A 25,558-nucleotide genomic window follows, 5' to 3' on the forward strand; every position below is an offset into this window, starting at 1 on the left:
CCAAATTAAAAAGATTTTTCTTTGTATCAGCCATCTGCTGTTTTTTTTTTAAATAAAATTTATCAATGTTATCTGCCTCAGTTTGCAAGGATATTTGTGCTGGAATTGAGAAAATGTTCATAAAAATATTTAACTCACAAGTTTTGTTAATTCCACAGATGGGCCACAAACCTGACCCATTAGAGGCAGTTGAGAATGTCACCCAGCTGTCCAAGGCACTTGGGAATGTCACCATAGTACAGAAGGGAGACCATGATGTCATCTCAGATGGGAATAAAGGTGTGTCACCTGTATCTTTCACTATTGCTAGTTGCAGCACCTGTAATGCAATATCTGTATCTTTTACTGTTGCTAGTTGCAGCACCTCTAACGCAATACCTGTATCTTTTGCTAGTCTATTGCTAGTTGCAGCACCATCCAGTTCCTAAGTGGACTACTAAAGTCATGAAATGTGAATAAGAGCCAAAATATATTTACAGTTGATACTTGATGTGACAGAAATGTGTAAGGTGATCCTTGTTACCTGTTAGTTCTGTTTCACATTACACTATAGCTTCACAGGTAACTCTCTTGGTTGGTGTGAAATGACAGAGTGTTTTGTTTCTTCCCCTATGTGTAGTTGACACAAACAAATTGCCTTGCCTTACATTGAATGTTGATGTCTCTATGTTACATTGTCTACATTTAATAGAACTGTCAAAAAGTACTTGAATTAGGTTGAAAGGCTTCAAGAAGATAAAAACAGTGTTACCAGTCCTCACGCTGATGGTGAACCTTTGCTTCCTACAAAAGTCAAAGAATACCATGTTTGTTTAATATTAATAGTCATAATTGTTTTTCCTGTTCTGATGATTCGCACAGACTGCACAATGGCTGGCCTAGGATATCGGAAGAGTTGGGGGGACCTTGGGTAGGGAGGGTCTGTCATTTTTTGAGCTTAGCAGACACTGGTTTGATTACGATTTGGCTTTATTAAATTTTTAATCAGATGAATTTTCCTCTACCTGCACATGTATAGTGACTGTGTAACCATAGTTGATATTGATTCTGATGTCAGATGTAGTTGTTGCAGGAAGCTGCTCGTTTCCTATTTGGAAATAGCAGGAAAGAGACCTGTTTTATAAGAGAATAATATCATTGGAAAAACTGCGATGGAAGTAACTTGACAGTTACCAGTCGGAGGTTGTCCTGGTGAGCTACATAACCTCTTTATATACTTGTCTTCTGTAGAATTTGTTACTATATTTTTTAATATAATGTCTGATTTCCTTATGAATTTATTTGTAACACACTGTTTCTGTAATAGTGTAATCAGTATGATGGGAAGTTATATATAGGAGATGTAGCTGTATTTTTGCCCCCTTGTCATTTGTAAATAAAGCAGTAAACACCAAATGCATTAATGTTAGATGGATATATCAAGTCAGGATGTCAGGGCACAGCTAGGCTGTGACTCTCCTCTCCACTGAATATTTTTGAATTCAGTATGACAGCTATGTTTCTAAAAGGAAACTTGCAGCTATGACTCTAAGGCCCCATTCAGAAAAGATGATCCACGCGCCATCACTGCAGGAGCCTAGCAATTAAAACTTGAAGCCGATATTTAATCCGTTTAATGGTGCGGGTGGAGGCAGAGGGGGAGACCATCAGGAATCAGCAGCATCTCTTTTGAAGTGTGATTGGCTACATTTGGTCCGTGGATCAGTTAGAACTAGGATCATCTATTCTGAATGTGGACCTGTAACTCGGGTTTTCTATGACGTGTTGCATGACCAACGCTTTCCTTAAAGCATTAATTATCACAGGGCAGCAGAGTGGAGAGATCCAGATCCAGACTAGCGTTAAAAGCTTTGGCCAGTCGAACGTATTACTGCATCAATTAAGACCAGTGAGAAAACTCAGGTTTTTCATTTGCTTTTGAACTGTAGTATTAGCAGTTTAAAAAAAAAAAACATATTCACTTAACTAGGTGTACAAGTATTCAGGTGTCTGGAGGCGTGATAGCATTATGACTAAGAGCATGTATTTGTGATCAGGTGTGGCTGTAATTTTGGTACAATTTAATTCTTTGAGGTTGAATGCATAAATGAAAGAACTACATATTAATTTAGGCAGAGAGAGAGAGGGGAGAAAGAGGGAAAGAGAAAATGTGGAAATGATGAGATGGATCTCAGTAGTTTCAGTCCTAAAAATTTGGATCACAGATGATTTAGGCAAAATGTTTTGTGTACAGTAATACAGTTTTTAGAGTAAGCCCTGTAGGGGATTCAATAATTCAGATAAAAAACTAACGGAGATGTAAATATTTCGTTTAATGTTACAAGAAATTTGTAAAGATACAAATGTGGAAGCTAGTTGATATATGAGATCATTGATGAAGAGGTGTCTAGCAATTTTTCCCTTTGGAATTTTTTCAGTCTTTCTTTGTATTTTTCTTTGATAGTGCTACTCAGCAGACCGAAGATAACTGGAGTTTTTTCCTTTTTTTTTCTGCAGAACTGATCAAATTAATTTCAAATAAACGTCACATTTGAGTTTTTTGTTAGAAACCTGATCACATGATAATTTAGATTATTTAACCCTCTTTCCTCAGATATGGACAGCACCGGATGCTTATTCATGTTGCAAATTAGATTTTTCTAACCTTTCATTTTAATTCAGCATTTGTAATCACAATATCTACTCAGGTAGGGCTCAAGTGACTGGCAGGTCTTTGTTCAGAAATATTACAGGATTTGGAAAATGGTGTTAGCATCCGCTGGTTATCTCCGTACTAGTCATGCTGCTAATTGATAACCATCCAGTGGCATGATTTTATTTCCAGCTTGAATCAGAATGACAAGAAATGGAACTCGTACAAAATGTTAATTTTAGCTGTTAAGTCTTAGTAGGGAGATTGATATTTTAATCTCTGTTTCTATTTCTGTAATTGTTATTTTGCGGCTTTAACTTATAATTTTTTTATATTTTCATATTTATCTTCATACCATCGGTAAAATTTTGATAATCTCAAAAAAGTCTGGAGTACATTAAAAAAATGCTTATTACATGTTTGATTCATGTTTAGAAAATTTTATGTTGAAAGAATACATATTTTAAGGCAAGTTATATTAGATTTTTCAACCCATTTTGCCTTTAAGATAAGTTAAATGCTTAAATCAAATACCTGAACCTATTGTTCTACCCATAATTCTTACAGATTTTTCTTTATTCTTGAGATCAATGTTAAGATTTCTATCAACCCCCATATTTGGTTTCACAATGGCAGCAGACTTTAAGACTGGGTGATTTCTGTGTTTTGGATGATTTCTATTAATCATTTTTCATTTGGTGACAGCTAACCCAGTCAAGCGATTAGAATCAAAAATGGTCTCAGATTGCATGTCCTCCATTTTTCTACTGCCATGATGGAAATAACCATGAAATATCAGATAACTGTAAAATCCAGTTTAACAGAGCTTGTTTGACTTTTTTGTCACCACCTTTTTACCACTGGTATATTTTGATGTAAATGAAATTAATTAAATGTAATTTTTTGTTGAAGAATTATCATGATTCTACTTTTCATCTTCATTAATTGTCGTCTACTAAATCACTCTTGTGCCGATTCTTTTGTACTTTTACATTAATGTGGCATCAACCATTCATGTGGTCAGTATGGGTGATCAACTTTCTCTGAGTTCTACACAGAATGATGTGATAAAAATCCTGACTGCATTTAAAATCAGATTTACAGTATCAAACAGTCAACCAATGACAGGTAATTTCAGACCTGCCAAGTGTATCAAACCAAGTTCCGGCTGTGACAAAATGTCACTTCCCTCCTCTAGAACATTCTCTGCTAGGCCACAGTAGTGAAAGGTCAGCTTTTTCTGTGGAATTAGTCAATGAATCAGAACATATTCTGGCAAATTATTATTAGTATTCAAGGAGTAATAAGAAGGTATGTGACATGACCTGAAATTTGTAAGATTTCAGCATATTGTAATATAAATTGTCATCTGCTATTGATTGGATGTAGTCTTTCTGTATACATGTATATATGTTTGGTAATAAGTCATTGCATGAGGGGGGTTTGTTGTCTTAGAATTTTCACATTTTTATTTTCACATTAATATATAAATTATAGTGTTTGTATTTTCAAGGAGTGTTACCTTCTTTTTAGATAATGGAATTGCTATCCATGCTCAAAAGATGTATTTTTCATAAGGCTGAATTTTAAGTAAAACCTGTATGCATTCATCAGACTTAAGTTAGGTAAAGAAATAAAAATAAAAAGTATATCGGTTGGTTATTTTCAATTAAGGAGCTCTATAAGATAATATAAAGATTTATTATGCCAGTAAATATATAAGATAATACAATATTAGGAATCCATAACCTCGTAAAAGTATTGTGTTAAAAAAGCTTTTAAGAGCAATAAATATTAGTAAGAGTATCATGGAAAGCACTAGTCACTGGTAGAAAATTGCTGAAAAAGCCACATTTGTTAATTGAATTTTTTCAGGCCAACATCCAATAATCTAACAATAAAAGGGACATGAGTATAGGCATCTATTGTATTCATACAATGTACTGATTGATCACTTTATCACATGAGAAAAAACATGGATGACACTTCTCATAAAACAAGAAAAGAAGGGTTATTGGGAAAGGTGATCAATTCCAGGTATTGGTCATTAAGGTCTGACATTTTGATGATTCTAACTGAACTCTCGGTGGCTTTGTAATTGATGAGAGCCAGACAGGGCTAATGCTTATACCTGAATGTGTGTTCAGACAGGGCTAATGCTTATACCTGAATGTGTGTTCAGACAGGGCTAATGCTGATACCTGAATGTGTGTTCAGACAGGGCTAATGCTGATACTTAAATGTGTGTTCAGACAGGGCTAATGCTGATACCTGAATGTGTGTTCAGACAGGGCTAATGCTGATACCTGAATGTGTGTTCAGACAGGGCTAATGCTGATACCTGAATGTGTGTTCAGACAGGGCTAATGCTGATACCTGAATGTGTGTTCAGACAGGGCTAATGCTGATACCTGAATGTGTGTTCAGACAGGGCTAATGCTGATACTTAAATGTGTGTTCAGACAGGGCTAATGCTGATACCTGAATGTGTGTTCAGACAGGGCTAATGCTGATACCTGAATGTGTGTTCAGACAGGGCTAATGCTGATACCTGAATGTGTGTTCAGACAGGGCTAATGCTGATACCTGAATGTGTGTTCAGACATGGCAGATAAATCCAAACTGGATCATGTCCAGGATATCTTTTTTGTGAAATGGCAATATTTTGGAGATAAGGGTGAGCAATTGATGAGGCTATATTTATGTATAGAAGGATGTCTGTAGATACTTTCTACAGGAGTTATATTTATCAGTTTCACAGTTATATTTATTTTATTTGTCTGGTATTTAAATCCAGAACAGATTTAATTGATGCTTGTCTAACCACACCTTCATTGGAATTGCACTCATTTGAACTCATTTCCACCTTTTTTTTTTTTTGGTGACATTGAAATTTCCTTTCTAGCTACTTTGAAATTGAAAAAATAAAGGATATTATTAACAGCGAAGATTCATAAAACACAAAAAGATAACAATTAGATGAGGTATGGGAAACATCTGTTAATTGAAAAAAATTGATTTTAGTACTGCATGATTCTTCATGCACATTCAACACTGCATGACAAAGCTGCTGTATATCTCTGAAAAGACTCATCTGGTATTATCTGTGCACTGCTTGCACCTGCCCACGATGACAATTTCCAAACCTCAGTGGCCACTACAATTAATATTTGATACATAGTATTGAGCAAGCGCGGAAGGTGGTGTCTTTTTAATTATCCGTTGCTTGGAAAAACATGCTGTGTATTGATGTGTGAAGAAGTTACATATGCAGTAGTCACAGTCACCCTGTGGAGCTTATTTGGTTTTTCTAAGATGATTATATTTTCCCTGCTGTGTGCTGGTACATCATGTACATTGGCCACATTCAGAACAGTGGACTAACTAGTCCGAGGGTCAAATGTGGCCGTCCCACTTGAATACTTCCCAACGGGAGATCTATTCAGTGTCTATTAGGCCACATTCACAGCGAGTTGAGCCATGGCTCTACAAAGCCACTAACTAAAAATGACGGACGTACATGAAAGGAAAACCGCCTAATCTTTTAATAGTCTCTCCGCCTCTCACACGCCTCCCCATGTGTCGTCCCAATGGAGCCGAGATTTAATGACTACATACCCCTGCAGGGACGACGCATGGGGAGGTGTGTGAGAGGCGGAGAGACTATTAAAAGATTAGGCGGTTTCCTTTCATGTACGTCCGCCATATTTAGTTCGTGGCTTTGTAGAGCCATGGCTCAACTCGATGTGAATGCAGCCTTAGTGGATTAGACGGCAAGCTTTTCAGTGGGTCTCCATATTTGATCCTCGGACTAGTTAGTCTGCTGTTCTGAATGTACCCATTGTGATATACATGTATGTATGACTTACTTGGTTGTGTGAAAACACAGTGACAATTTCGTGACAACCCATTAATGACATTGCATATGTACTGAAGATATTATGCAGGTGAGCGATGTCTCCATATAGTTCTGTTCTGTTGTATTTTAGCTATTTTTCGTCATAAGCATTTTTAAATTTCTAAGTTTCATTTTTGATTTGCTAAAATGGATTTACATGGTGTATTGGTGTAGCAAAAGGTTAAGAGGTACACAGTGAACATTAGACTTTTGTATTGCAAAATGTTTTATTAAAAATTGAGATTTTCCTGGAAATTTACACCATTCCTCTTTAAAGGTGATTAAAATCTCCAAGGTACACCATGTCCTAAAATGTTGTTGATATTTGTAACTATTATCATTAGTATACAGTGTTGTCAACTGCAAGCATTCACATTTTTATTGCTTGCGGCATGGCCAAGCAGGTCTATAAGTCCTTATTCTTCTTATTACTTCGAATTCTTTTTCTTCGTTTGACCTATGCTTGTTTATATATATTTCCTTTGTTATTTTTTTAATTGATGTTGGGCTTTTGACACCAAAATAAGCAGCTAGATCTACCCCACATTTCTTGATTGGTATAATTTTGCCAGCATAGATTTTTATCTTATTTTGTAATTGGTAAGAATGCATGAGTATACTTCAGACTGTGCCATACTTATTGTTGTAGTATTTGGTCCAATAGGTCTAGGTCTCAGGTCTCCTTTCTGAGGTTTTATTGAAATAGTTTTATCACAACATACATTCTATCTGTATCAACATTATGTAGAAGAATAGGTTAGACCTCCCGAGGTTTTTCTTTTACCTGGCTTTTATTGAAAGTTGTCTGAAAGAGTCATTTCCACATATTGATCATGTCAGAGGCAGAGAAAAAGACCTCTACAATGATGGATATCCATGTCAAAGCATCACTGTGAATGGACACTCCAGGAAACCCCATAGTGTAACAATAGTCTCTCAGAAACCATCTACTACAAGAACATAACACCACTGAGGAAGGCTAGCTGATCTAGGTAGGGAGTCTCTGGGAATTACGAGGAAATCTCAGCAGAGTATTTAACCAAAGGTGTCATTTTATCATGAGTTGTACCGTTAATGAAGAGAAAGTGTTTAGTTGAGTAGGCGTATTCCCCTTGGTTTAATTAACTTATTTTAGCGATGTTTTTTATCAGGGATATATGTTACAAGATAGCTGTGAGGGAACTACTTGTTTAATGCAAATGCATTAAGTATCAGTATCAATTAATAGTAAGAGATCATTGTAGTGACAGATTCTACGATCACTTCTTGAATGACTCACCAAGCATTAGAAGTAATCGGAAATGAAAAATGCCCTGTAGCATCAGGAAAATTTGTGTAATGATATAGCCTTGTAGCATTTTTCCCAGAGTCTTTAATTCTGCTGCTCATTGCAATTGCGTGGTTCAGAATTCATGTCATTTTGCAAAGTAAGAGGTGTAATCTAATTCAACTGATTTTAATTGTACAATTTTGTTAGTACTGCATGCATACAGTTGATGTAAGTGTAGATTATAAAGATGTGATATGCTGTAAAAACTGAAACAGTATTAATTTGGTGGACATATAAAAAACTTATTTTTATTGTTAAAAAATAAAACTTTGAACTCACCTCTTTATATGGAAAATTGTATATTTTACAGTAATATGAACTACATTCTTACCCAGTTACTGGTGCAATGTATACAGCTTATGTACTATAATTCTACAATAGACCCCAATCACCACTACAATTATTAGATAACAGTAGAAAATCACTGTGGTGCATTGTCCCCAATTAAGCTATTTCAGGTAAATTTGAAATGTAGCCTGAAGTATTGTGATAGAGGAAATTTTCCGGGTGTAAGATGAGTCACCATGGAGGGGGGATTTATATAATAAAAAAAAGGTCCTTTAATTAAAAAAAAAACATCTCAAGGTATGTTTGTATTTAATTGCGTGGAAGGATTGCCTCCCGGTGTTTCTCACTTGCTAAATGAAATGGCATACGTGACAAAATTATATTTTTACTTTTCTGCGTGTTATATATGCTTATGAAATTTTAATAAAGATGACTATGACTTTTGAGCTGGACACAAGCTGTTGTCTGAGAACTATGGCTTTTCGAACTCAATGCTAACAATTGTTGGAGTCTCTTTGTTAATCAACAATTGTAAGTACCATAATGCCCTGAATTTCAGAGTATATATGGTGACTGTCCTTAACTAGCATATGTTTTCCATCTCCTTTTATAGTGGAGATGTTGACTCAGGAAAGGTGTTAAATACAGTATAAGAAAACAACTAGTGAATAGTACATAATACTTAGTACCAAGGTAGATATCTGTGACATCAGAATTAGCACGTTTTCCAAGCTTCTTTTGTTGGAGGTGTTAAAAATAAGAGGAAGACTCATAAGATATTTCAGGGGCTACAGTCACTCTTATGTTCATTAATTGTAACAAATATGAAGTAGAGATCATTGTATCTATCTCATGATATTGCTATATATAGGGTATTCTTATATAGTTCATTGCAGTCATTACTGTTAATGGCTTGTTACGTAAATATTGATTTCTGTATACCTGTAATCAGAAATTGAAATTATATCACAGTATCATTATTTTTGTATGTGTTGTAAAGTAGTCAGTCCTATATGTTGGAGTGGTTTGGTATTCATTAAAAAGGAAAATCCTTGCAAATAGTACAGAAAGAGAGAGGGAGAGAGTTAAAAGCCAGGTAGAGAGGGGAGGGGCAGGACAGAGAATGTACAACAGTTTCACTATATCACACACACACACACACACTCTCACACACACACACACACGGAGAGAGAGAGAGAATCAAGGTCTGTATTTATGGTTGTATTTGTCCACTGTGTGACACACACACATAGTGAGAGAGAGAGAGAATTAGTGACTAGATTCATGGTTACATTTGTCCACTATGTGAACTTTACTATACCATTGTAAACACTGTGTCCTATATTCCAGTATTAGTGTGCAGTGCTGAGGGAGGTCCTAGGAGATGTGGGGGACAGGGAGATCTCCTCTCAGGAACCATGGGGACATTCGTCCATTGGGCAAACTGGGCTGTTGACAGAAAAGTTGACAAGTAAGTACCTTGGCTTGCAGACTGCTGTACAGGGTGTCCTTAAAGGCTGGACCAAAATGAGCTAAATACTTGATTTCAATTTAATAAAAATGAAACCGCAATTTATCTGATTGAAGTGCTATTCAGGAGCACATTTCAGTAGATTATCAGTTTTTGATGCACAAAAAAATATAGCAGTATAAAACAAATTATAACAGGTGATGTTTCTTATTTGCTTATTTGTTTATACTTTGTAACACACAGTAGAATCTGACTAAATTAAAAAAACATGAGAAGTGAGTGTGTTGGCCCCTGCATGTATTGACGTGGATTGTGTTTGCTGTGACAGTGATTGTGTTGGGTTGTGCCTCAGTGTGATAACACTGTTATGTCAAGTACTCCAGCTAATTAACTTGGTATGTATGCGTAGTCATGTCTCTACATCAAAATTTGTTAATACATGAAATTCTAGCATAAATGTGAATAGCTGACACTCCAAGTATTGTCATTAAGGCATAGAGCATGTCATGGCATATGAATATTCCATGTGCAGCATTTGCTGTGGACATTTTGCTTCAACTTTTTTTGATGAGAACATTTTTGATGTTGGTGAGTACAATGTAAATGAAGAGTTAGTTGAAGACAATAAAACACTTTCTTGTCATATATCAAATTTAGAATAAAGTTAAAATGAAGCCAAGAAACATTTTCTGGGAAAAAGGCAAATCAATGAAAAAATTATTTTATTGTTTTGTAAATTAATTTAATATATTTGTATTGAATCTTGTTAAAATGTTTTATAAAATGAACTTTAAAAATAGTATGTAATGCCCTAACTCTACTGTGTCAAGGAAATTACACTGATGTCATCACTTACATCAGAGACTGTCTTCATTAATAGTTAAAAATTTTACAGTAAAAATGACTGTACGACTTAAGTCATCTGTTTCAAAATGTCTCATAATTTTAATATTTTTGAACACATCAGTGGCTTATCTGCATACAGACTTGAAAGAAATTCTCTCTTGCCGTCAGTAAAATGAATATTATCTTGCCCGTCCAGACTGACTGATAGCCCCTGGTATTTGGCCAGAAGGGTATTAGCAGGTGCCCCTGATAAGCAAATGGAGCCATTGTCCCCCTCACAATCCTCATTAGTTATTTTTATTGTCACTAATGATAACTAATTAGTAGCCGGGATGACATGGCCAGTTAAGCGACCATGGTTGACAAGGAAAGTCTTGATATCCACCCGACAGGATGACGTCCCCAGCGGTCAGCTTGGATGCAGAGGTGGTCAGTGTGTCATTCTCCACCTGCCTGTGTCCACTGCTGGTCAGCTTTGAAATATTTTAATGGATATTGAATGGGCATTGGATGGTCAGTTTTCGTGTTTCGTCATAGATGGTGAAACTCCCCTGATGAGATTACCTTTCCGTGTCCCTGACTTTGTTTTCGTTAAAAAATCTAGGTCTCAGATAATTGATGGGTGCGTCACCGCAACCGCTACGCACGGCTTTAACGGATTGAATCATTGCCCTTTTCATTTATGACTGTAATCAGTGTTTGTTTTCGTTAAAATCTCACCTAATGAAGATAGTTATTATCTCTGCATTTATTTATATGTATGTTAGGGAAGTTGACTTTTTATGTAATTTTCTTTTTGAACAATGAAATGTTGGTGAACATGACATTTGAATACTTTAGTGATTTGACATTTGTGCTGGTGATTTTTAGATTTTGAGAAAGTAGAGTAAAACTTTTCCAATGATTTAAAGAAAGAAAACAGATGACATGCTTTTGTATGCAGATCTCACACAGATGTTCAGGTAGAAAATATTTTCTTGTATTTTTCAAGTTTAACTCAGTTCACCCATCAAATTATCAGGATCTTCATTTCTTATATTTTGCCTTTGATTGAATATTTTGTACCAAAGTTTATGTAAAGTGGTCTAAATATGTAGATTCACAGGGAGACTTTTAACCATTGCAAATTTGCCTCTTTTTATAATCAAAGAATGTACAGATCCAGTCAGTAAATAAAGTCACATAGTAAAAAAGGGATTTCTTCAAACTTTTTCAAGGGGCTTTGTAAAAAAAAAGCAGATCAGTTAATTTTTATCTGAGCCCATCCATGCACAAGCATTGCTCTGGAAAAATAGCAAATACATGTGCAATCATCGTTTCATTAACAAAATTAAAATTACTACTACTTAAAGTGCCCCTCAAGTTGTAACTTCAAACACCTGCACTTGGAGAGATTCAATTAACTTGTAGACCTCGGTGTTGAAAAGTAATGAAAATATTATGAGATACTGCTGGGGCACCACTTTTGTAGGGCATCAGCCATCCCCAAGGTTGACTAGTAATGATAAAATAATTTGAGTCATCTCAGGAGGGGGGTTTAATAATGAAAATCCTTTTAAGCTATTGTGAAGGAGACATGGTTTTAAAAGAGGCTGAAAAAAAGGAGCATGTTGTTTTTAACGGGATTGTAAAGTTAACAAAAAGTAGCCCATCAAAATGCTGGTAGAAAGGGATGAATTTAATAAGATTAATATAAGGACAGGTGTTTTCTGCTGAATGCAAGATGTTGTATTGATTGGATTAAATAAAAAAAGTGGATGCATTTATATGTATATCATGGAAGATCAGGTTTTTAAAAAACTAGAATGAGAGGAAGATGCCTGGAACATTACAATATAGTTTTAAAGATAAACAAAAGTTCATTTCTGTCATGGATTTATTTTTATGGAAAGCTTCATTTTTGTGGTAAGTTTTTGTATCAACAAAACAGAAACAAATAATACAAGAAACAGTTTCCAGTGTATTCCAGAAGTACTGAGTAATGATTATTGTATTAGTGAGTTTAATGTGACCATTGAAGTGCACATTAGCATACAATGGTCAGGATTTTTTCCATTGTTTGGCCACTGATAGCCACAAGGCATATGGAAAGTGAAATCACCCCAAACCTCATGTATTGTATTGTTAAAAACATCTGTATGTCAACTAAGTTAATTATTTCCACCTGCTTTTTGCCTTGGGATTATAATGGAGTAAAAAAGGCATAATTTGTTGTGGGCAGCTGAAATAAAGAAACACACTGAAGGAAATATCGTGATTATTATGTAATTGATTATGAAGGGGATTTTTTTCGTAAATTTAATTACTAATTTGCATATTGAATAAACTTTTTTCCAGTATATATATACTGGGGTAGCGCTAACACTCGCCAATTTAGCCAAATGCTAAAACTGACGTAAATTGGCTAAAGAAAAGGGGCTTGATTTGACATGTTTTAGCCAAATTTTAACCATTTTGATAACAAATTGACAAAAATGTGGTGATTTGGCTAAGCGAAAAAAATTGCTAGAGCTACCCCAGATATATATTATATAGATGTCTTCTTACTAGTGAAAATGAAGTTTTTGTTGTGGAAGGTGCAATTTTTCTTTCTTATTTTGCCAAAAATGTAAAGACATTCTCTCCAAGGTATTACAAGATGCGAGTCCCCCGGTTTTTCATCTGGGGTTTTTTTTTAAAGCCATCAGTCAAAGGGAAATGTTCTTCCATTGTGGCTCTGACAGCAGAGTAGCTTCACACGTCAAGGTTCAGTCCCTGCTATGTGATATAGCTTCTGGTGATCACTTGATGGAGTAAGTGGTAGAAATGTGCTGTTTTGACCACCTGTTCTCTCTACCTCTGGCTTTGCCATGGAGAATTCATTTTTTTACCTTTCAGCATATTTCCAGTTATTAGAAAGTGTTTCAGCTGTAATATAGCTGGAGCATTGGACTGTTTTGAGTTACAGTATGGATTGTCTGCTAAAAGATGTAGGCTGGCTTTTAATGTTAATTTCAGCAGGTTTCTTGGCAAAAGAGAAAAACTTTCTTATGGAGTATTACAGAACCTACTCTAGTCATATGTTGGGCTTTGAAAGTTGACTTTCTTTTTAGATTTGGTGAATGTTAAAAAACCCTTTGAAAAGTGTTTCAGTATATCAGAATACTAACATTGACATTAGCAAGCATCCTTAAAGAATTGTTCAAATTAAAAAAAATGATAATTTTATACTCACTGAATAAAGTAATTTAAGTGCTTTTTAATCAATTTCAATTACCTTTCATCGGTTACGATGCATTTTACTATAATAGGATTTGGTCCTAGTGGAATATGGTGGATTTTCAGTGGATGATAGTAGAAAAGGATATTGGTGAGAGGCCCACCCCCTTTTTATGGATCACACGCAAACACCTCACCTAATGGGTGTCAGATATCACTATATAACTCCCCTTCTCCAAACTGAAAATGATGACTGTTACCTTTACTTGGCTCTTTCACAGCTGCCATACTTTAACCTCCCCCACCCCTCCACACACACACACACACACACACACATACATGCACACACACACACACACACTAACATCTCCTGGCTTAAGAATCTTTATTAAAAGGTGACTATTAGGCAAACTTGAGGTACATTGGATTTATATGACATTTTTATATATTATTTCATGTTACTCTTTAGCTGAGGGAATAGAATTGTTTTATTTGTTGATATTTTACTGTACCAAGAAAGTAACATATAGATGTTGGAGTAATTTCAATTTTTTTTCTTGATTGATTAACATGTCTTCTTATTATGGATGTGCTGTTGTCTGTTATTTTTTACTTCACAAGATTGATGTAAGTGCCATGTCCTTTATTATGACAGAGGCAGATGACCGCATCAGTGACTGCACCACTGAAAATAGAGAAGTGCACTCGGGCAGCCATAATTAGGACAAAATTTGTCTTTTTTCAAACCTTTGTTGGCAGGGATTGGATGCCTGTTGTGGACTTGTTTGCTGGGAATAAAACATCTCACTGGGAGATACAAAATTATGTTTTTGTCATGTATCAGATTTCTTGTAAACTGATAGCCTGGTGAGGTTTTTTTCCAGCAGGGAAAAGTTTTTAGTATAACTTGATTACTGTTTTTAGTACTTATGAGTATAATATGTCTTTCTTTTTATTTTAATTTTTGAACTTGATCTAGAATATTTAACCATAGTGTTTTAAATAACATCAACTTCGTTTTTTTTAATACCATTGTTTGTTTTGTTACGTTATGTTATTTATTTGTTTATTTATTTATTTATTTTGTTTAAATTTTGTACTTGTGTGAATGCATTCAAACTCCCATAAATAATTAAACTGAGCGCTATCCATGTCTGTCATTTAAGGATATTCTCCATTTTTGTATTATTTCTACCATTACTTTCTCAATTTTCAAAGAGAATTATCCAGCTGATATGTATTCTTTAAGAAATACCCATATAAGGCCTTAGTTAAAAAGTCCTCATCGTCTTGAATCTTCATGAAAATAAACAACTTAATAAAATATAACCTTCATTTTGATAAAACTTAAATCTTCAGTAGATTTGCCGACATTAAGATTATAATCTCCTGGGGACTAAACAGATTAGGTTGTTTTTATTCAATGTCACAGTGATTAATTTGGTAGCATTTAGAGTCAAATGAAGACCTCATGGGTTGTCCTGTGACAGGTTGTATTGGCCCTTTGTTGCGAGTTGCTTGAATGTGAAATGGGCAGATAATCTGGTAAGAAAGTCAACCGATTTCTAGGTCATTTTTATCTATGTTGGGAACCTAGCAAAGACTTGTGCAGCTTTTTTAAGTTGCTCCAATTTATTCTGAGAGTGTTGGTTTTATGTATAAATATTTATTATATAGTTTAGATATAAAATATATTAGTATAGTCATTTGAACCATGATGCAGAATTTATATTGATTAACATGGATATATAAACAAGTGTGTTATACAAGTATTTTCCATATTTTAACATTCAAGTTTTAAGGTTATATGGACACATGCAGTATTTGTGAGGTTTTCTGCACATTTCAATTTTATTAGTTTTTTGACAATAGGGTAATAACTATGAAAATACCAAAGAGAAAAAAACACGAAAAGGGTGTGATTTGATAAGGAAAATGAAGAAATATTATATTTGCCTTCAGAAATCTAGTTCAGAATGAAAATATTTTGCGACAGATTATGATCTGTCTGGAAATTAGCTTTCATGAAAGGTTTGATAAATGATGTACATTTCTATAGCATTACTCAATGGCAGTATCAAAACTTTCCTTTATGCATGTTAAGTTTGACAGGCGTCCACATTTGTTGCCATGGTAACTGATTATATCGCAACCAAGAGGCTAGGGGTATGGTTAGCAACAGGTATATTGTCCCCCAAACGAGAACTGTTCAATCTTTGTGTCAACTTCCTCTGGGCACCATTTTTCACTCGGAACAATTTTCATTTGCAATAAATTTTTATTTCTTGTCAAGATTATTATGCCATGGCGACATTCAGAACTGACCTCTAGGAATCTGTATATACCATTTTTGTCTAACCCAGATATGTGACATGAGCTTTTGTATGCAGACACACGTGATCCTGTGTCATTGTTTTTTTTATCAATTCCTAATTTTTTGAGAATAGTGTATGAATAATCCAACCTTCCAAAATATTGCTGCCAAGAAATCTTATAGATCAAAATTATAAAAATACTGTACTAACATCTGCTAAATGTAACATTTTCAGCAAAGAAATCTTCTGAATCTCTCTTATGCTTCGGATTATTTAAACCATGACCTTTCAAATGTAATTGATTAGAAAAAATGTCATATCGATGTTGAAAGAAATTACTAACTCTTTATAAGAGCCACAATCCCATCAGTGTTTATTCTGTTTATTTCTGGATTGTTGCCATGGATTTTAGAGCAAGGTTTTCTGTCATCAGAAGAAAAATATTATAGAGAGTAAAGTAAAATCAGGACCTTCACTTTCTCCCTTTGTGTTATTGTTGTTTACAACGGGGCACAGGTATTCCTCAATATACATCACAGTATAATAGCAGCTTAGGTGACACGCAAGCGTACTGGTCACTATTGGTCACTATTTGGCACACTAATTGCCCTAACTGCTCCATTGCCCACTCACTGCCCCCTGTCCACTGCCTATACCCACCTATCCTGTCACTGGACATTCATAGTTGAGCCATCATCTTGTGTGATATGGTTACTGGGGTTTTTCTGGACATTCACTACTTGACTCGGATCACTGACGATACACATTTCATAGGTGCTCTTCTTCCTTGGTGTTCTAGGACTTTGATGTATGTATATGTGGACATGGGTGAGGTATTGTTATTTTGATTTATGGTATTTGTTTTGTTTATATATGCTGTTTTTGTCTTTGATTTTAATGAGATTGTATGGTACCTTGGCTCTGTTACTCTGACCTGTATGCCTTTCTTTTTTATTTATTTATTTATTTATTTATTTATTTATTTATTTATTTCAATGATTTGAAATGATGGGAGAATTTGATTATTCAAAGCTGACACTATAAATGTCTCATTGTTAAACACGTATGATTTTTAAAAAGTATATAATAATTATTCATCTATTTTATCTGGATGCAGTTTTCATCTAAAATCTGTATCATAAAATAAGAAGTCAATTAAATGAGAAAAAAAGTATTTCTGGCTTTATTTTAAAGATGATGTTATATAGGTAGAATGTTTGACACCTCTACTGACAAAGAACAAAAAATTATCGTGAAAGATATTTTTGTTAAAACATTACTTACTCAGTATATGATTTTTGACATGTGAAAAAAATCAAAAAAGTTATTTTTCTTTATTTTATTCATGGCATTATTGTTAATGCACATATATTAATAGCTTTAAAAATATTTTGCAAAATAAAGTGGAAAATTAGGAAAGTATTATGATTGTGAATATTACTTTTATTATACAGTAAAAAAATATGTAGATTTCTCCCCCTGCATTTTTTCAGTTATTTTTTCATATTCACAGATTCATTTTTGCCTGCTAATAAACATGCCCCTACAATCTGTTTTTATTCCCAAGTAAGTTGTTATAAAGATTTGATTATGAGCATAATTTCCAGACATTTCGGAGTCAGAATTGTGACAAAATTATCACTGAACTTTCCTTGGCACTTTCCATAGTGTCATAATTGGGAAGAAAACAACATAATCATATTTGTAATGGAATAAAAGGGATTTAGAGCAGCCCCCTGGAAAATCTATTCTGACATAAATGTAGATATCTGGGGAGAGTGCGTGATTTTTAAAATGTTATCCCTATGGTACAAGTCAGACAATGTTATGTGGATGGATGGTTTTGGACAATTTATTAGAATAGTGGTAAAGCTTCTGTTTCATTGAAAGCTGACCATATAGATTTTTATAATTGAGAAAATGAAGTTAGTGCACCTGTAATATTTAACAAAATTGTTTAATTAGCTTTAAGATAAACTGGAGTGTGTAATTGCATGTGTATTGTTAAAGTATATTCATGTGAAGCTTTGAAATTATATTGATAAAAAGAGAATACGAGAGGATATGACTTCCTTTAATGATTAGCAGAATTTGTCACTTGTATATGGATGACTACTGGAATGTGTTCCAGCTTCTTGAGATCAAAAAGAAAAAGAAAATCAGCACAAAAAGAAAGAAAATCGGCATACTTTAGGATGATGTAGAGATATCTGTAATAAATGCAAGATAATTCATTTTGAATGTTCTTAATAATTTTAATTATTTATTTATGTATGTATGCATCCATATATATTTTGGTTGTGTGTGTGTTTGTTTTATGTATGGATTCATGTGTGTTCTATGAAGATCTTTAAGTACATTTTAGGCTTGTCACAATAGTTTTTATTAAAAATCAGAGATGTTAGATTCTTAGACTTGGTAGGAAGTAATAACTTCCCTATATAATTATTAGAATATGTCAGTGGATAATGTGTACATACCAGTGACTACACAGAATGCATTACGGACAAACTCATTCCTCATGATGTCACGAAGACAGGGAACGTCTGCATATTTTACGATGACGGCAAGATATCCATAATAAATACGGGATAATTCATTTTGAATGTTCTTAATAGTTTCTTGGGAGTCTGATATAGTAGTGTAGGTGGTCAGTGTCCATGCTCTATCTCTTTGATCTAAACAGTGTCTCTCTGTGATTCACAGCACACAGAATCTTCTGCTACTGGCCATTCAGGTACCATTTACACACATCCGGTCCTGTTTTGTAGCAAACCTGATCCAGTGTGCACACTTCATTAAGGAAATGTTAATTGTCCACAGCATGTTGTAAAGCAACCGACTGATTGAAGTCAACGTTTGAAGCCCAGATTTAGTATACCAAGGATACTTCTATGGTGACTGCATAAAGTTTTGTATGTACATGTAATACTAACCACCTTGTCATACATGAGTTGACCACAGTGAACTAAAGGGGTAAATTTTGACAGATCTTTTTGTCCTTATGAAAGATGATACAATAACTTGCCTGAAAGATTTTTGCTATAGAATTTTACTATTTTATGGAATTATTTTCTTTGTTACTTGGTCAGCGTGGATGGAAGTGTCCATCCCTTACATGTGTCCTGAAAGGGACCATGTGAATGAGTCCAGAGAAACTATGGTCAGTCAGAGGTGTGAGTGGGATGACCATCTTATCTGAACATTTTATGTTCTGTGGTCCATTCATTAATCTTGTAGTTGTAATAAAACTGTCTTCTTTAATTGAATTCTTATCACTAGTATACATCTCTTTTATTATAATTGTTGCAGTTAGACAGCCTTAAGATGTCCTGAAGGTCTAAAATTTCAAATCGTTTCATTAGTCACATAGACATTTTTATAGTTATTTTTACAAATACTAATAATAAATATTAATAATTTGATGGAACAATGATTCAGAACAAATATTATTTTTTTCTTATTGAACCTTAAACCTTTGTTGTCCCTGCTTTTTGCAGCAATTTAATCTACAATATAAACTGTATCTGAAATGGACACTATATTCCTCACTATATTCCTCAATAAATTATAATGTGAATATAATAAATATGTCCAGTTTGGACCACCCACTCAGAGTGACCACCCTGCTGCTGACCACAGTGACATGATTTTAGAGATCCCCTGCATTGGTCAGTGTGATAGTCCACTGTCACGGTCAGTGAGATACTATGATAGCTGACATTAGTAGATGTGTAGTAAGATAACACTCACTAGGTGGCCACCGGGCAAGGACAGGGTCAGTGCCTAGCTGGACTTTGACATTATGGATTTTGTCAGGAATTTGACAGGTAGTAAGCAAGGTTTTTATGTCTGTTTAAGTGGTGTTATGTAAGTGCTGACTGGCTTGATGAGGTACTAGATGATGTTTTTATTTTGAGGATTTTGTGTGTTCATGCTTGTTCATGTGTTGTTGTTGTTGATGCGTGTGTGCATGTGTGCCCGCGCACGCTTGTGTGTGTGTGGGGCAATGAGCATGTTGGGAAGGACTAGTAGCAGTTATAGATAATAAAAATGCCGCTATTATTTGTTGATAAGTAAGTTAGCTAAAAAAAGAAAAAGGAAATTATAATAATTTGTGTGGGTGTGCTCCAGGAGATTGTGTATTGATATTAAAAAAAATTTCAACATTTTAATAGTGACAGCTGGTGCAATTTGTGGATAAAAATTAAGTGAGATGGCCACAAAAGGAAAAGAGGACAAAGGTGCCTAAACCTTGGTTATATAAAATAAGTGAGCCAACTACTTTGACTCAATTTTTTTCGTAAGTTTCCCCCCTCGTGCAGACGGGCAATAGAGAAGACAGTGAGGTGGAACCGTAATGTTGTCCACACACAATAGAGACAGAAGTGTGAACTATTACCATCTCCAGCACCTCCATTGATGTCTGAAGTCCTCCACTTGAGAGCTCAGTGTGCTGTAGTTAAATGTGCGCCATTATCTCATCATAAGACACCTCACAGGAAAATAACTGTACTTATACATGAATGGCAGGATTATTACTCCAACAGGAGCTGTCAGAGTACAGAAGAAAGGAAAAGAAGAATCTGAAAGCTGTGAAAAAAATCTTATCACAGAAGGTTAGAAATAAGATATAAATCATATTTTGTGTAGATTTTTGTTTCTAGTGGAAGGTATTGTATCAAAGGCCCATTCATACCAGGATTGACTTTGACTGAGGATAGACTAGTTGATGTCACCGTGAGTCCATACTTGAGATTTGAACATATGGGGCTGTCTTGCAATATGTTATGGTCTTATGATGCCAATTAGTCTTTTTCTGAACCCAGCTCCAATGTGAACGCATCCTCCAATTAGGAAATTATATCTTATTATTATTAAAATTAAGAAAGTTTCAGACATGAAAAGATATGGTTGAATTGCTCTGTCAAGGAGGTTTCTGCATGAGGTAATGCAGTCAAATCTCGCTTCTATGCTGTTACATGTACTAAAACCTTGATTTTGACCGCTTTTAAAGCATTATCTATATATTGAAAAGTGCAAAATTTCTTGTAGTTTCAAAGTTTACTTTTCCACACAAACTAATTATTTTGTGGTCAGATTTTCATCTACCTAGAAATGAAATATGGTAGATAATTACAGATATTTTTGGTGGGCTGCACCTCATTACCAGTTTAAAAAAATGTGTTTCATTCAGTACCACTGTCTACCATTTTGACACAAAGTTAATTGAAAGCCCCTGCTTGGGGTGGTTGGAAAATAAGTCCCAGTTGATAATTACAATTATCTCGCAGTGACATCCACCAATTACTGGTGTTCCCAACTGTTCTCGGCACAAAAGAGACGCGACTCCATTTCTGCATCACGTCCCCCACGTCCAAACTCCCTTATCGCCTTTTACAACTCAATGCAATCTCCCTTCCCATCTGTGATAAAACAAACTGATAACCTTGAGCTGTGAAAAAAAAGCAGTAAAAAAAATCTACGGGGCCTCCCACTTCCCATTGAAGTAATTGTACGTAGTTGTTACCCAAGTGGAAAGATAGACATCACTGATAGTCCATGTGAAGGTACCAAGTATGCCAGGTTGAATAATTTTTTGACATGACTATTATATGGGAAGGAATAACCGGGTTCATGGACGATGTTTTACCTTTTTTTTTTATTTAGTGTTGTGATGCTTGAAGGTTTAACAGCTAGATTTTATATTCAAACTGTCTAAAGATTGATCTGTATGGGAAGTTTTACCGATTTTGTACTTGGTGGTTTGTTTTTCAAGTCTGTGCTTCAGGTAAGGTTTTGTTCAGTGCTGAATTCTTGTAACTTTGACTTTGCACGTCCTTGGTTAATTTTTTTTTTCATTTTGATCATATTTATGCCATAGGTAAGATAAACAATTATGATACTTATATTAGGGATGACAGAAATAGAAGTTTTTATTAGTTTTTTTTAATTGCAGACAGGTTTGAATAGGTAAGAAAATGAAAAAAAATATCTGATTTCCATTCTCTGAACATATACGTTTAATAACAAAGTATTGAATATAAATTTATTAGTTGAGGTGTCATTTCTAGTCTTCCCTGTTACTCTTAGGCCCATAGTGTACTTGCACTTGTTACATATATTTGAAAGATACCTACAACTGTATTTCAGTCCTGTATGTAGTCAGTAATTAAGAATTGGGATTCCTTTTTTTAATGAAAAAGTAGACCTTTTCATTCCCTTAATTGATCCAACTTAGGAAATGGTGCAGAAACTAGATCAAATTTTGATTGAGAGCAAACCTTTTTGGCCAAAAAAGTTGTTCATTCTATCCCTCAACCTTAACACCCTCCTATGGATTTGTATTTTATGTTAGATAAAAACTTGCTTATTTATGTTACCTGTGCCTATGGATTTTTGGTGTCTTTATCTCTAAAGTCAAAATTAATTTGCATTGTATACAAAAGTAAATGAGCAAAAAAAGCGAGGGTGGCGCAAGATCACAGCAATCAAAATGATGCCAAGCCCATATAAGGACTTCAGTTTTAAAGCCCCTTGGGGTAGAAATGTGATCTTCTTCAATCTTAATTTTCTGTGATAAAGAGCCAGGAAAATAACTCTGACAAAATAAGGGATAACAACCAACTCGACTGCTTAAACAGGGCAAATCTTTGGCCTTGAGGCACTAACTTGTTAGTTTGAGTGAAAAAAAGTGCGGAAGAGATGATTATGTCCTCACTTTTTCCAGTGTGTTCAGGGATTTTGGATAATTTAGCTTGGCACAGGGAGGCACAACTCTGAAAAGTAGAGGGCAAATGGCGAATTAGGAGCTTCCTCGTGATAGTACCTGTATTTGTTTTGACTTCTTTGCGTATTCAGAATAATACAACATTTATTTTATATAAACATTTGTGGTTTACTGCTCTTTTCAATTTTGAGATTATAAAAAGGAGAATATTTTTAAACAATTCAAACAAATACAATACAGATACATTTTACTACAGCTGCTATAACTGAAACCTAATATTTAGTTCATGTAGAATGTTCTTTGATTTTAAATTTTCGAGTTTTTAGCTGAATTGCATTGGAAAGATCAAAAGAAGTCTACTTCAGATATACTTCAGAGGATCATGTAATATCAATAAATACAATACTCAGCAGTCTGATGAACTGAAATGAAAGTAAAGCTATCATATAACTGTTCTGTGTTAGAAGTTTGTGTTTAGAGAAATGTAAACAATGTCGGTGTCTTTTCTCAAAGGTGACATGCTACCTGCGTCAGTGTAGGGTGACAGTGTGAGGGTGACAGCGAGCGACTGCCATCTCGTGTCAGGATAAAATATCCAGTCCAGGTGACAGCTTGGTGTCTCACCTTGTCAAGTGTGGTACAAGCAGTCAGACATGGTGGCTCTCTGATCCCATTTAGTCTCTGTTATAACTTGTAATGGCCGGGAGCTTGAGCGTAATTTGGGTCTGTGACAGGGAATGCGGGCGGGGAGATCATAATATGGCCAAATTGGTTTGTAATGTTTGACTTCCACAGTGGTGTTACAGGTACAGAGACGAGAGGGGTCAGTTGGCTCCAGTAGCGGTCAGTATCTATTAAGTACTACACAGCCTGATTAGATGGACATCATAGGTGGACAGTTATGTGATGTAACATTGTATGCCAGGGACATTAGAAGGCTGTCATCTGAGAGTAGTATTTTCAGGCTGGAGATAGTTTTAGAATTTTTGAAAGTGTAACTATGAAAGTGGTTTAGGAAGATGGGTAGAAATAATCCTATATCAACCCCCCCCCCTTCATAAATTTGAACATTGCATAACTATCCATAATTATATTAGTATTTATAAGAGCCATTATTTTATCAAGAGTGTGTATTACTAACATCACATAAATGAAATTATTTCATTTTGATAATGACACAAATTCCTCTCTCAACACACTGATAATCCCAGAGAATGATCTCCCATTTGTAAGTAATTAGTACAACTAAGTACTGAGCCCGTAGGCAGTACAAGCAGATTGTATTGTGTTCTGAAGACCTCGCCCTGGCAGTGAACCTTCAGTAGTACCTGACTAGTACTCCTACAATTTACTGTGTAACATGCCAGCTAGAACACTGGGCTGTAGCCAGCAATTTTATAGTTTTTTTTTCTGAAAAAGTAGACATTTTAACACTCTTAGCTGACCCAACTTGAGAAGAGGCATTGAATTTAGATACAAAAAAAGGAACATGTAGTTCTGTAGGGCCCATTCTGTATTGCAGATTTAGAAAATAGTACTTAATTCCATGTCAGTTGTTGGTACGTATAATCTTTACACTAGTCTCCCTCATATGTTATCTGTTAAATACGTTTGACGAATAGAATATTTTATCATCCATCAGAAAATTGAATTACTAAGTAGGAACATATTTGGGTATTTTAATGAAAGTGTTAAGTTAAAAAAATACCCTGTATTCTAGAATGATCCTGAGACTTATGCAGACTTTCACATAGTTACCTAAAGAGTTTGATGTCTCTGTTTGAAACTTATATCAAAGAAAATTTGACAGGTAGTTGTTTGTTTGTGAAGTAAACCATATAACCACATGTAATATTTCCCTGGTTTCAAAGATATTATCTTTATCATACAAGATAATATGTCCGATATCTGCATGCGTTAGATTCAAAATTACAGATAATTTTGAATTAATGTAAATACCACTACACACACAAATATTTCATATCTTAATCTGTTTGAATGGGATTAAAGTCAGATATGCTGTCTTTTGTGTGGGTGCCTTCAAATCTGCAGAGGTGAAAGTGCTGGGTTTTTTAAAAAATCACTAGTCAGGTGGCGGTGAGTCATAATTTTTATCTTTATCCTGTTTAGTCACTAAAGCAGGTTAAAAAATGATCAATTGAAAAAGTTTAGATTCTGTATGGTGAGATTAGTCATTTATTTCTAAAACGTCTCAGATAAACCTTTATTTAAGTTTTCAGAAATGTGCAACAAAGAAAACAAAACATTGCTTTTTGATGAAAGAGATGCTTTATTATAAAGCTTTTTATCTTGGATATAGCTAAACATTTTATATGGTAAGGAATGTATCTCTCACAAGATATAGGTCTCACGGTAAATTCCAGTCTCTCCAATAAACGCCTTCATTTCACTGGGCAAACAACATCCCTCATTGTTCTATTTGCCTTGTGTCCTCTCCCCCTGAGCCAGGAGAGGGTTATTCTAGTGCAGGCATCATCTAAAACAACAGAACTACTGCAATTACCATACTATTCTGTAAGAAAAGAGCTGCCAGAGTCAGCAGGGAAAACATATCATGCAAGACCATATTCTGTAAGACAATAGAATGCGAGCTGGACGCTGCAGTTTGGGTGGGGACTGTAGTTTGTGGATGTTTGATTTGGTGTGACAGTATGCAACCATGGAATATGTGAGTGGATATATTAAATTTTTATTTTTGTTTTATGAAGTTAATTTGTGGATGTAATTTTTGAAAGAATATGGAGTATAAACTCTCAGTTACTTTATATTACAGACAACTACCTGTTTAACTCATCATGGGTGTTGCCCTGGGATTGAAGTCATAGTTTT

General features: G+C 34.8%; 1 protein-coding gene across 3 annotated transcripts in view; it reads left to right on the top strand.

Moving 5' to 3' along the window:
* Positions 1 to 25,558, top strand: part of LOC106167578 (ATP-dependent (S)-NAD(P)H-hydrate dehydratase-like) — a 66,282-nt gene that overhangs the window by 5,214 nt on the left and 35,510 nt on the right. For all 3 annotated transcript variants that reach the window (XM_087007869.1, XM_087007870.1, XM_087007871.1), the window contains exons 8-9: positions 159 to 279; positions 9,499 to 9,619. In XM_087007869.1, the coding sequence (XP_086863995.1) occupies positions 159 to 279; positions 9,499 to 9,619 (242 nt within the window). The remainder of the gene's footprint in view (positions 1 to 158; positions 280 to 9,498; positions 9,620 to 25,558) is intronic.

The sequence above is a fragment of the Lingula anatina genome, chromosome 3 (assembly GCF_051362555.1).
Source record: "Lingula anatina isolate TDL-2025a chromosome 3, LinAna3.0, whole genome shotgun sequence".
In the NCBI taxonomy this organism is placed as follows: Eukaryota; Metazoa; Brachiopoda; class Lingulata; order Lingulida; family Lingulidae; genus Lingula; species Lingula anatina.